Source organism: Zingiber officinale, chromosome 5A (genome assembly GCF_018446385.1).
Source record: "Zingiber officinale cultivar Zhangliang chromosome 5A, Zo_v1.1, whole genome shotgun sequence".
Classification (NCBI taxonomy): Eukaryota; Viridiplantae; Streptophyta; class Magnoliopsida; order Zingiberales; family Zingiberaceae; genus Zingiber; species Zingiber officinale.
Genome location: NC_055994.1, coordinates 135,866,045 through 135,879,890, shown reverse-complemented (window position 1 = coordinate 135,879,890; position 13,846 = coordinate 135,866,045). Strand labels below are relative to the sequence as shown.

At 33.1% G+C, this 13,846-nt stretch overlaps 1 protein-coding gene across 2 annotated transcripts in view; it reads left to right on the top strand.

Annotated features, from left to right (window-relative positions):
* The window catches only part of LOC121981978 (protein MOR1-like), a 38,407-nt gene that overhangs the window by 2,888 nt on the left and 21,673 nt on the right, over positions 1–13,846 (top strand). For both annotated transcript variants that reach the window (XM_042534804.1, XM_042534805.1), the window contains exons 4-11: positions 2,765–2,844; positions 2,931–3,108; positions 3,183–3,247; positions 6,280–6,362; positions 6,486–6,571; positions 6,669–6,782; positions 7,117–7,236; positions 9,376–9,478. In XM_042534804.1, coding sequence (XP_042390738.1) covers positions 2,765–2,844; positions 2,931–3,108; positions 3,183–3,247; positions 6,280–6,362; positions 6,486–6,571; positions 6,669–6,782; positions 7,117–7,236; positions 9,376–9,478 — 829 coding nt within the window. The remainder of the gene's footprint in view (positions 1–2,764; positions 2,845–2,930; positions 3,109–3,182; positions 3,248–6,279; positions 6,363–6,485; positions 6,572–6,668; positions 6,783–7,116; positions 7,237–9,375; positions 9,479–13,846) is intronic.

The window sequence follows — 13,846 nt, the reverse complement described above, 5'->3', positions numbered from 1 at the left end:
AGAGTGTAACACTGAGAATGAGCATGTATATTTCTACTCTGCCTTAATAAATTATATTTTGAGTTGGAAGTGCATTAGTTGAGAAATTTTGTGAGGAGTTAACGAGTGTACCTTTCTACTCTAACTCAACATATTTATATTGTGGCAAGCTTGAATATTGGTGTTATATCATGACAACATAAGTTATACGGCTTGTCAAAAAATGTGGTGCATTTTAACTCGTTGATTTGGAATCCTATGATTTCTCTAATGTGTCATAATAATTTTTAGAGGCACCTTACTTATGATGAACGTTGAGATGCCATTTGTGTAGTTTCTCTGTGGGTCTGTTTGTATGGGTTAAGGCATAAAGCCTCTCTTAGGATCTTACTCATATTGATCATATTTGTTGGCCGAGTTTTGTGCCGAAGAAAACTTTGGTGCCAACTGACAAAGAATGTTGTTAAACTGCTTTTATATTGACTATATCAATGATACAAGTGGAGCACAACAAAAATTATGAGTGAATCCTTTATGCTATAGAAATCCAACCTTTTGTGTAGCACAAAATGCTTTACCTATTTAAGCTTCATTACATGTAGGGCTTTGGAGTTTGGATTAGCACTTCTCTTTGATAATGCTCAAATGATTCATTGCCATTTTGCCAATCAGGTGGTTTTATAGGGGTGGTGGATAGAGTTTTCTCAGTTCCTATAGGTTGTGTGGTAGTGCTTGGAAGCTTTGTTTAGAGTAATGCAAGAGTGAAATTAAGTACAATTGTGTCACTTTTTTTCTTCTCTTTTTTTTTTTTTTTGTACATTTTGTGGTTGTTTTGATATCTACTACCGGGTTGGCTTATGGATTGTCGAGGTGAATAATTGAGGCATGCTATTGGATCAAACATATTATCAAATTTAGGGTCTTGGTGGTTACAAATATCTAGTCCAAAATACCAATCAACTCAACTCAATTCTACCTGAGTTTAAATTATGTAAATTACATGAAATATAAGCATAAAACACAATAAAATACTCAATTAGTCATAGTAATTTATCTTCGATAGATCATCTCCCCTAAATGCCTTAGCGCAATGATAAAGTTGCTATCATGTAACCTTGAGGTCATGTGTTTGAGTCACGAAAACAACCTCTTGCAATGCAGCTAAGACTGTATACATTAGATCCAATGTGGTCCGACTCTTCCCGAAACCCCGCATTGGTGGAAGCTTCATGCACTAGATTGTCCTTTTTTTAGACCATCTCCTCTAAATCTATAATATATATTAAATACTATATGATCGACTTGACTTCCTATTTTATAGTGAAGTATGCATTTAAGCTTTGAAATTAATGGGCAATCTAAAACCTCCATTTGTTCTAATAATTCAATCAGTTGTTCATGGTTCTTTTCTATGCAATTAATGAATTGCCCATATCTCGACATAATTGCAAACCGTTGTATGGATTAAGCTTTTGAGTATTTGTATCAAAATAAGAATTTTCAATTCTCATTTACTAATATACCTCCAATCCATTAATTTTCTTCCCATATTTTTGATTTTGCTTCAAATTAGTTAATTATGTTCATCATTAAAGTTTCCATTATTTATTTATTTATTTATAAAATATCCCTAGTGGTATAATATAGTTAAAATTCTCTCTATGCTTATATTTTACTAATTTTGGAGCTAGATTTTAATATTACAAGAGTTTACTATGAGATAATTGGTAAACCTTTCTAATTTATCTCATTATAACACAAAATTTTAGAATGGAAGGAAAAACTAGAAATAATTTATAAATTTGAAGAGAGTATTTTTTTTATATTAAAATTATGGGAGATAAATTAATAGAGATTAAATTTTTTAATGATAATATATTTTTTTATTATTCTGTAAGATATTTTAAGCAAGATAAACAATAATACTAAAATAATAATGGATCCATAACTGATATCTGATGATATTCTGTTTCTCAGTGCATACTAGTGCATAAAATTACAATTAAGGTTAATTGCCTGTACCTCTTCATCAAGGGTAATCTATGTATCCATTTCTTAAATCCAAAATCTTCTTGCTAGTACCCTAATCAGTCCCATGTGGCAACCTTAAATATGAAAAAAAATCAATTATAACAAAAAAATTATTTTGTGAATTTTAAAGCTGTTTTTGAATATTTACTTTCATTAATTATTATTTAGTTTGTCATGACTTTTAGATCGACTAAAATAGCAATGTTGGACATGAAATACTCTGAAACTTTTTGAGGTGTATATAATTTTTTTTGTATCTAATTTTTCCAAAGTTGATTTATTGATAAATACTAGATTGTTTGCGCAGTCATAATCCAGATTGATCTTATCACATTGGCTAATCCTGCTAATTGTGATTTCGTAACTGTTCTTTAATTTGTGCTTAGATGGGCAGAGTTATGCGATTGCTTTCATAGTTGATGTTACTCTTACAGTAGCATATGGTTATAGTTGGAGGCTTTCTTTAATTAAACTCAATTCTTAGCTTGCTTGGGAATTGGGTAAGATTGCTATTCTTTTCTTAATTTTGATTTATCATATATTTATCTGGATCATTGCATTTAAGAATACAACTAATTGATTGTGACATCAGATACTTGCAAATCTTTAGGGTTTAACAATGCCTTTTCTATTTTATTGTTTTAAAATATAATTTTGGTGCTAGAATTTTCTTTTCCTAATGATTTCTTTTTGTTGCTCAAATCTTTTCATCGAGGGTAGCTAACCTTATTACCTTCACTACTTGGATTGCCAGGAAGCAATGGAGAAGGCAATAAAAAATAAAGTTGCAAAAGCTGTTGTTCCTGCTATTGATGTGATGTTTCAGGCTCTTAGGTGTATATCCAATCCATTCTCAAATTTTGCTCTAGTTCTGAATTACTCAAGAGCTATGAATTAATATTCTCACTTTCTTACTGTAGTGAATTTGGGGCAAAGGTGGTTCCTCCCAAGAAGATCCTAAAAATGCTTCCTGAACTTTTTGATCACCAAGATCAGAATGTCCGCGCTTCTTCTAAAGGACTTACCCTTGAACTATGTCGGTGGATTGGAAAGGAACCTGTAAAGTCTATTCTATTTGAAAAAATGCGAGATACTATGGTAAGATTTTGGTCATTATTAGTTAATGTCTAATGCTTACACTCATTTCTAATATCCTTTCTTATTGTACAAAGAAAAAAGAGTTAGAGGCAGAGCTTGGTAATGTATCTGGAGTTGCTCGTCCTACTCGGAAAATAAGGTAATTTAGCTATCAATTAATTCTGTTTCTAATGTTGCCTTGTTTTGTTATTGCTTCATGTGTTCTGGTTTATATAAATTGTGGGTGCCCGTTGGTGGCTGACTTATTTTTGAATACCACTAATTTGAGTACTCAGTTTTAATTCAAAGTTTTATGTGGGTTTGCATAGCAAGTAGTTACTTGAGTTTGAGTTCAGATAATACTACAAACACATGAAGACATGACTCATTGTCACTCATTATATATAAGGACTCAACATATTACAAAACAACCAATATGTCAAGCGCTAAACTTACAACACATATAACGAATAACTCTAATAACCCAACAACTAACTTTTATGACCCAATAAATTTAACACTCTCCCAGAAACCAGGGAATATATAATATAAATATCTATGTTGTTATATAAAGTAGAATAATTCTCGAAAAGTAAACAACAAAATTGATAAAGGCATAATACTCATGTAGTGGGATGCGGATATAAGAATTTGGATTTATCTTATAATGAGTTGATGACTGAACTAGTGTTGTGGAGAGTGGAGACTCAAGAGAGAGCTTTAAAAATAGTTATGGTCTTTTAAAGGTCTAAAAATAACTTCCTTCAAAGGTCTTGTTCAATTGGAAGGGGATCTACCACCTGTAAGTCTCTGAGTTGTCGGGGTATTGGGTAGTCTATTGCCATGTTGCTATCACCTTGTGTGAAACCCTCTAGTGGTGGTAGAAGCTCGTTGCCTTGCTTCATTGTTGCTCATTATATCGTGTAAAGCCCTCAAGGAGTCATCACACATTTTCTTTGGAGTTTTGGCAAGTTCAATATGTTGGTTGGCAAATAGAATGAAATGTTTTGCATATATTGACCAACATATAGAGCTAACGATACTAAAACATGGTCCTGGGGCTATGGTGCAACGGAAGGATGCCAAGTTATTACCTAGGCACCCACAGTTTGATCCCCAGCTATGACACATTTGCAGGGATTTTTTCCTCCAAATGGGATGTGCAATCACGGGTGCGCTTCTAGGCCGTCCGCCGCAAGCACTTCCCAGCGGCCGGTGGAAAATTTCCGTGGGGCTGGTCCATCGCCCCAGGTTTGGTTTTACTTGATTCATCATTTTTTTTAATGATACTAAAACATGACCCAATGACGACACATCTTGACTTGACCCAAAACACAATCAATAGAGATAAAACCCAAAAGTGACACGACACAACCCAAACATATAAATAGAGTGGCACGAAATGACTCATTTACAAAGAAAATTCATTTTTAAAATCACATAATTTTTGTCATATAACTTAATTCTGTATAATATTTAGTTGATCTCACAAGATATAAAATTATTTTTAATATTTATATCATCTCATATAGTTTTTAGTAACTTGAATAACACAACTCATTTGTGATATGATTAACACGACACAAGTTGCCACCCCTACTGATATGGAATGGTATTTTAATCCATGGTCCCATTATGGATTTCTTGACTCCCTTTAAATTGAAGAATCTACATTGTGAGGTTGTTTGAAAATTTGTGATTGCCGGATACAATTTACATATTAGGATTTCAACATATACCCTTGAAATGTGGAGATAATAATGGAGGGGAGAATGGGTGAAGGCTGAAATTACTTTAAGAGATGTGGATGCTAGAGAGACATTGATTGAAATTCTCATACTAGTTGAGAGAAATAAGATAGTTGAAAAGAGATAAACATTACTAATCTATCTTAGTTTTCCAACCTACAAAGAGAAATGCTGCAGAAATAAGTGAAATTAGGGTTCCAGTAGCTCACTCATTTGTGGGGAGAAGTTTCAAGAGCAGACTTGATTATCAGTCATTTTACCCCAAGACAAGAATCAAATGTTTTTTCAGTCTTTGAGAGAGGTAATAGATGTCAGAAACAAAAAAACTGACAAATCTTATCTTAACTCATGCCTAAACATGAAAGTATGGTAAGATTGAAACTAACAGATCTTGAGGCAAAAATGAGTAGAAAAGGTGAAATTGAAGGTGAAGATTGTTCAAAAATATTTGCTTTAATTATCTCAGCATTTTTTCTGAATACTTGTCTATTTTGATTCACCATGACCATCAAAGAAAGAACAACAACAACAACAACAACATCAAAGAAAGAAGAGGAAGAAAATTAGGACTTGCGATAATGTGGAGAGGGAAGAAACAACCAAGAAAGGAGGGCAAGTAAATTAGAATTTATGATGATTAAATGGCAAGGAGAGGAGAGAAAGAGACTGCAAAGGAGGATGAGAAACTCAGTATTTGAAGGAGAAGGAGAAGCAGAAGAATTAGGGTTTCATGATGACAGATAATGGAGAGGAAGAAGAAAACTAGGATTACTGATAGTGGAGAAAAGAACGGTAGAAAATTAGGGATTATGATTTATGATTATGGATAATGTAGGAAAGAAGGTTAGGATTATGACACATAGGTTTTGAAGGTGGAGGCAAGACGCTGCTGTAAAAATAAATTGCAGTCTCCACCTTATGCGTTTATAAAGAAAATTCGAATTCTAGGTGATAAATCTGTTCTTGTACTGAAGTTGAGAGGATGTAATATTGTATTAGTACTGATAGTAAGATATAACTATGTACATGTAGTATTCAACACTGCGCTATAAGCCACATAACTAATAACCTAATAACTCATTTCAATAACACAATAACTCTAACAGTCATATGAATGGGCTTATTAGTTATTAATTATTATGCATCATATTTAAGACTACGAACTTTAACAAAAAATGTTTCTCATTACCATTCATTTGCATTGTCAGTTGGAAAGTTCTTGAAATTCATTTTCAAGAAAAGTATTTTCAATCTAGTTACAACTGGTTTGTGGATGAACAAAGTCCTTGCAGATATCAATGTTGGGGAAGGGGGGTGGGCTTCATTTCTGGGCCTACTTTTACAACTTAAACACTTTGTGTGTATAAAATGATTATTTTGAAATATGCCTTAAGATGTTACTTTCATATTTTATTAGATTAATACTTTTCAACATGTTTTTTAGATCTGAACAAGACAAGGAACCTGAGCCAGAAGTTGTTGCTGAAACAGTGGCTGCTGGTGCTCATGAAGAATCTGTAACAAATGGTTAGAAAGAGTCTAGTTATTTGTAGCTACCTAACAAACCCTGATAGTAATTTAATTAGCTTTTTCTTCATGCTATGTAATTTCTTCGCCTGGCAAAATGTGCTAATGTGACTTTTCTTCCAGTTCCTCAGGAAATCGATGAATATGAGCTCGTTGATCCTGTTGATATTTTGATTCCTTTGGATAAGTCTGGATTTTGGGATGGAGTGGTTAGTGTTTTTCCTTGTGCTGTTTTTGTCTTTAGGAAATCCTATTATTTTTTTTCTTGCATTAGTGATAATTGGACATGCCATTATCTGTTTCTAGAAAGCTGCTAAATGGTCTGAAAGAAGGGATGCTGTTTGCGAACTTACTAAGCTTGCTTCAACTAAAAGAATTGCTCCTGGTGACTTTTCTGAAGTCTGTCGAACACTTAAAAAGGTATTATATGTTTTTTTATCATCTTAAACTCGATGATGTATACAGGTGGATTAATGTGCATTACAAACCCATTTTTAATATAGTTTTCTTGAGTTTCTTTTATCAACATTCTGGGCAAGTATTTATTTGCTTGTTGTTGGTGTTGTACACTAGAACATCAGCATGCTTTCTTCACTTCTGTTTTATGCTGCTTGAGTTATTGGATATGCTTGTTTCTTGTTGGTGTGAGTTTTGTACTTCTTTACAACCCTTTTAGACTTGTGGCTTTAATTATGGTGTTTACTAAAGTAACAATTCTGTATTAATCTTATTGTCCTCTTTTCTGTGGTTTCAGCTTGTTACAGATGTGAATCTGGCTGTTTCAGTTGAGGCAATTCAAGCAATAGGAAATCTAGCCAAAGGTCTGAGAAATCATTTTGCTGCGAGCTCAAGGTTTCTCTTGCCTATCCTACTCGTAAGTTCTTTTGTGTTGCCCATTTTTACAGAACAAGTTCCACTATACTTTTGTTGTTGGATGTGTTGTGTTATTTTAGCTCAGTTATTTGATGTTAAATTCTTAGACAATCCAAAGGTTGATTCAGCATAATAGATAGAGACTAATAGAGGTGATGTGATAGATTAAAAAAAAAGATTATTAGTTTAAAGAAACATGTTTTAATAGATTTAGGTAAGGAAAAAATTTAATTGAGAAGGGCACAAAATCATCTATCATGGTGTTAGCAGCCAATATATTTTTTTTAAATACAAAGCTGTCATATCATTGTGCTGTTTGAAAGGAAGGAGAGTGAAACATTGCAAAACCACCATACCATTCTCTCCTTGTTCACTAGGAGAGAATATAGAAATATGAAGCAATAGTTATTTCTGTCGGTGTTGGAAGTAGGAAGCAAATAAGGTGGACCTTGCTATCCTTGGCAAGACAACTAAGAGGAATTTGGTAATTGAAAAAGGGAGAGCAATATACAAAGTTGTCTAAACGCTTCTTCTCTGTTTTTTATTGTTCAACTTTACAAAATCCCTAAATTGTGAAATCATATTTTAGAAAAATATCAAGCCAAACACCTTTTCAAATATTCATTTCCATTTTCATGAAAATGAAAAGGTGAAAAGGGATAAAAAATTAGCCCCACCTAATTGGCCGTAAGGATTTTAAGAAGAAACAGGAATGTATTAATTCTAGTTTGAAAAATTGAAAAGCAGTACTTTTGATGGACGGATAGGTAATCCTTCTATGAATCTTTTAGGGATAAAAATTACCCTACCAAATAGGCCTAAGGATTTTACGAAGAAACAGGAATGGATAAGTTGTAGTTTGAAAAATAGAAAGAACTGAAGGAATACTTTTGATGGACGGATAGGTAATCCTTCTATGAATCTTTTAGGGATAAAAATTACCCTACCAAATAGGTGCTGAGGATTTTAAGATGAAACAGGAATCTTGTGTGATATTCACATGCCCTTTTGTGTAAATAGAGTATTGTAAGGCCATCCATATTTTAGCGTGCAAAGTGTGTTCGACGGAATAAGAACTTAAAGTTAGTGTATCAAATACGACTTTGATTCTTGTGATTAAAAAAAGGACAGCCGGTGCACGAAGCTCCCGCCATGTGGTGTCCCAGTGAAGGATCCATTGTATGCAGCCTTACCCTGCTTTTTGCAAGAGGCTGTTTTCAGGATTCGAACCCGTGTTCTTTAGGTCACAAAGCAACAACTTTACCATTGCACCAAAGCTGTTAGTTGTTATTAAGATTAAAAAAAAAAAAGAAAAAAAAATCAAAGTGAGAAAAATTTAGGTTTAGATGATATGATTGTATGAATATGTTCAAAGATGACCTCTAAATTATATCATTAAACAAGTTGAATTACTTAGAATTGAGGACACATTAGAAGACCCGAATGTTACTAGAAGATATAGTCTTTGATATAGTTCAATGGTTCAATAAGATTCATTTTGTCTTAAATAGTTAAACGGGTTGAAATGAGTCGAGTTTAAAGACGGGATTTCATGAAGCTCAATATTATTAGCAATATAGTCTTGCATTACATTTAAAGAAAGATAAGAATAAGATCCATGTACTTGACCCTAATCCTCTGTCTACTTCAAGGGAGGAAGAGAGGAAAGAAAGGAAGTGTTGGGGAAGGGAAGAGGGGGCGGAGGAGAGTGGAGTTATTTTGTTTTTATTGTCTACTTGAGGAGAGAGGAAAGAAGGAAAAAATGACAAAATTAATCCTTTGACATGCAGTGTCAAACCAATCTTTCAATACTTTACTTTTTGCCCCCTCTTCTGCCCTATTTTGGATGGAAATAAAAGTGGGGAGAAAAGCTCCAAATTGCTGCTTGCTTTTCACTTAGTTTTTCATTCTTCTACTGAAGTAGACAAGTGAGTTGATTGCTTTCCCTCTTTCCTTCCCTTGCTTGGGCTCCCTTCCTATTAAGTAGGCCATAAATGTTGGCTTGTATTTTTGGTTTGCAAATTTGTGTTAGTTATTCTCTTTGTTGGTTCAAGATTGTATTTTTACATAGGTTCTTTCATTCCTACTTAAGTTATGGTTCAAATTGTCATTTTGATCATCATACAAATTTACTTTTCAGGAAAAGTTAAAGGAGAAAAAACCAACTCTAACTGATGCGTTGACTCAAACTCTTCAAGCGATTCACAAGTCTGGATGCTTAACTTTGGCTGATGTTATTGAAGGTAATTCTTGTCTTAGAAGCAACATACTACACCATTTTGTGTGTTACATTTAATTTGTGTATTGTTTTAATCAGTGAATACCAACTATAGCCATATTTATACTGATACTAAACTAATTCCTAATATTTTCAGCCACTCAATCATGCTAAATCAATGCACTTATTTTGAATAATCAATGTTTCCTTGTATATATTTAATATTGAATGTTCAGTAACTTTTCTATTGTTAACCTTTGTTTTTGATTCAGATGGAACCTGCATTTAAATCCTTTGTTTTTCTGTTAAAAATTAAGAAATTTTGTTTGACTCAGTTTAACTATCGCCAATAATTGAGACTGTACAACTGCCTGTTTTTAATTATGCTGCAGAAGGTTGACGTTATTGTAAATATCCTATATATTTTTGTGATGAAACTAATAATTCACCTTCATCCTCATTGTTTGGTTTTGTGATGAAATTAGTGACTCATCATCATCACTATTGTCGTTGTCATTAGCTTCCTGAATGACTGACTGCATTATGCAATAGAAGGTTGATCACATTCTAGAGCTATATATGTTTTTGTGATGAAATTAACAACTTTCATCGCCATCATTATGGTTTGTGTCACCGATTTGGAGTTAGCTGCATTGTTCGCATCCCTCTATGATCTTCAACTTTCTGAGTGACCAACTGCTTCTTTTTAAGCAGCAGAAGGTTGATGGCATTCTTAAAGTTAACCCTTGTTTCCTATATTTTTTCATTATGAAATTAGTAACTTCTTGATCTGTTGGTTGCTACTCGGAATATCATACCGGTTCCCTTGTACAAAAATTTTGTACAAGTCCTGAACCATTCCTAACAACCTATTGTGTTCTTTAGAAATTAAATTTGAAATCGCAAACAGAATTTAACATTATTGATTCCAAATTCAACTTATTTATTCTTAGTGGTTTAGACTTGGATCGCAAACGATGCTTAACATTATTGATCCAAATCCACCCATGTTACAAATTCAATTAAATATTAATTTCAGAGATCGGCTTCCAGGTTAAACATGACGAGGCACTAGGTCTTCTTGGGTATGGGAGCATCCACCACTTCCTAGACAAAGCCTTTCAACGAAATTCAATATTTAATTTCCTTATAGTAACCCTAGGTTTAACCAAAAAGAACAATCGAATCACAGATTCGAAAAACAAAAGAAACATAAAATCGAAAACATAAATTCGATTACCTAGATTCATTAGCCTCTTGTGTTTGGTATTTCAAGATCTAAATAAAAGGATGAACTAGTTATGATGCGGAAACTAATAACTAGTTATACCTTTTATAACTTATAGACCTCACGATCTTCTGCCGTATTCCTCTTCTTATCTCGGATGTCGTGTGGGTGACGATCTATCGAGACGAGAATCCACCCAAACTTCCTTCTTCTTCAAGCAAGTTTCGGCCAATCAACAAACTCCTTGAGATGAAGAACTTCGGCCACCAACCAAGCTTCAAGGGATGCTAAGAAACAAAGTCTCCTTTCTCTACTTCTTCTCCAAGCAAAATCCGGCCACCAAGGGTCTCCTAGAGAGTTGATGCCGCCGACCATAGAAGAAGAAAAGGAGGAGAGGATGAGGGTCGTCCACACCAAGGAAGAGAGGAATAATAGATGATAGGTTATGAGGTGAGACACTTCTGCCCTCTCTTTTATATTCCTTGGTCTTGGTAAATAAGGAAAATTTTAATTAAAACTTCCTTAATTTCCTTGCCAATGAAAGGAAAATTTAATTAAACTTTCCTTTTCTTGCTTCTATTGGCAGGCCACATCAATTCCTCCAAACAAGGAAAATTTTAAACACAAAATTAAAACTTCCTAATTTGTTTCTGGAAATTTTTAAAATAAAAATTTCTCTTTAAAAAATTCCCATCATGGTTGGTTATAAAAGGAAACTTTTATAAATTAAAATCTCTCTATTAAAACATGTGGATGATTTCAATAAGGAAAGTTTTCTCAAAAATTAAAATCTTCCTTTCAATCTACAAATAAGGAAAGTTTTCTCCAAAATTAAAATCTTACTTTCAATCTACAAATAAGGAAAGATATCAAATCTTTCTCTTAATCCTTTGTAGAAACTATAAAAGGTAAAATTTAATTTTAAAACTCTCTTTTAAAATCATGAGGATGATTACAAAAAAGGAAAGTTTTATCAAAAATTAAAATCTTCCTTTTAACTACAAATAAGGAAAGATATCAAACCTTTCTTTTAATCTTTTGTAGAAAGCTATAAAAGGAAAGATTTAAATTTTAAACTCTCTTTTAAAACCATGGCTTCCACAAAAGAAAAGATTTAAAAAAATTAAAATCCTTTTAATTTATTGTGGCCGACCACCTAAGCTTGGGTTCAAGCTAGGGCCGACCACCTACTTGACCCATCTAACTTTGGTTTGGCCGGCCCTAGCTTGGGCTCCAAGCTAGGCTTGACCGACCACCTTAAGGTGGGTAAGAAGGTGGGTATAGGTGGGTATAATACTTTATAATTAAGAGGCTACGACAGGGACCGAGCGGAGGAATTGATTTTGGTCTCCCGATAAACTTGAGCTTCCCGTGTTCGCCCCGAACACTCAACTCGAGTTCATCAATAATAACTCATACCACTAAAGAGTTATTATTGAACTACCGCACCAATCCCATATTAGTATATGGGCTCCTTCATATCATGAGTGCGTTAATCTCTCTGTGTTTAAGATATCGAATGCCCACTAATTAAATGAGTTACTGATAACTCACTTAATTAATATCTAGCTCCAAGAGTAGTACCACTCAACCTTATCGTCATGTCTGACTAAGTCCACCTGCAGGGTTTATATGACAATCCTTATGAGCTCCTCTTGGGGACATTATCAACCTAGATTACTAGGACACAGTTTCATTCTATAATCAACATCATACCATATAAATGATACTATTCCCCAACTTATCGGGTCTATTGATTTATCGAACTAAATCGCACCCTTTGATAAATTAAAGAAATGAATATTAAGTATACGTGCTTGTTATTATATCATAATTAAGAGCACACACTTCCATAATAACAAAGGTCTTGTTCTTTTATGCAGTCAGTATAAAAAGAATTTACCTTAAATGGTTCCGCTCAATACACTCAGAGTGTACTAGTGTAATTTTATAGTTAAGATAAACTAATACCAAATTACACTACGACTATTCCAATGGTTTGTTCCTTTCCATCTTAGTTGTGAGCTATTGTTTATAATTTATAAGGAATTGATAACATGATCTTCTGTATGTGACACCAAGGTTTAAAATTTCGACCCGTGCCGAGGTTTCGGTCTCAGACTGGAACGGTACGGTTTTGGTATCGTATCGTGCCGTGCCGATACAGTTTCGGTATTTTTTATTTATCTATAGTAATTATAAGATAAATATGTTTATTGTGTATATAAAAATAAGTTGTATATTGATTTATTATAAGTTCTCAATTATTGAATAATTTAATATTGTTAGAAAAAATAATTAAAAATAATTTTATTTAAATAGAATTGATATATTAATAATTCAAATTAAAATGGAAGTATCTATAATAATAATAATAATAATAATAATAAATTAATACAAGATATTACTTTATATTAATAATAATTATATAAATTAACTATTTATTCATTTAATTAATTATTAATTAAATAATATATATTTTAAATAATAAAAACTATCAAGTAAAAAAATTTTAAAAAATAAAAAAAATATCAGAATATAAATATAATTTATTAGATTTAAAAAAAAAAAATTTAGAATTTTTTAATTTTTTTTTAAAATTTAAATGAAATTTAAAATAATAAAAAATATATTAGAATATAAATAAAAATTATTATATATTTTTTAAAATTTTTAAATGAAATTTAAAATATTATTTATTCAGAATATTAATTAATAAAATTTATTTAATTTATTTTAATTTTAAATATATTTTTTATTTATTTTATTAGGATAATTTAATTAGGGCTTATAAAAGTCTCTTCGAAATATCACACATCCTCCTTGGGAATTCTTTAAATTAATTAAATAAAATAAATATTTATTAAAAACAGAAAAAAAAAATTAAAAAAAAACACGCAGTACGCGATACGCGATCGCGCGCCGCGATGGTCGCGGGCGATCCCGGAGGGGCGTCCAGCGGCGCCGGAAGCGTCGCCGAAAGCGTCCGGCGACCCTGCCAGACGCTTCCGGCGTCTACGTGCGCGACGCTGCAGAAGGCTTCGCGCACGACGCCTTCAGTGCCAAAGGTGTCGCGGGACGCCGCCGGAGGCGTCCTGTGTCTCCTCCGGCGCCGACGGAGGCGTCCCGCGTCTCCTCCGGCGCCGACGGAGGCGTCCCGCGTCT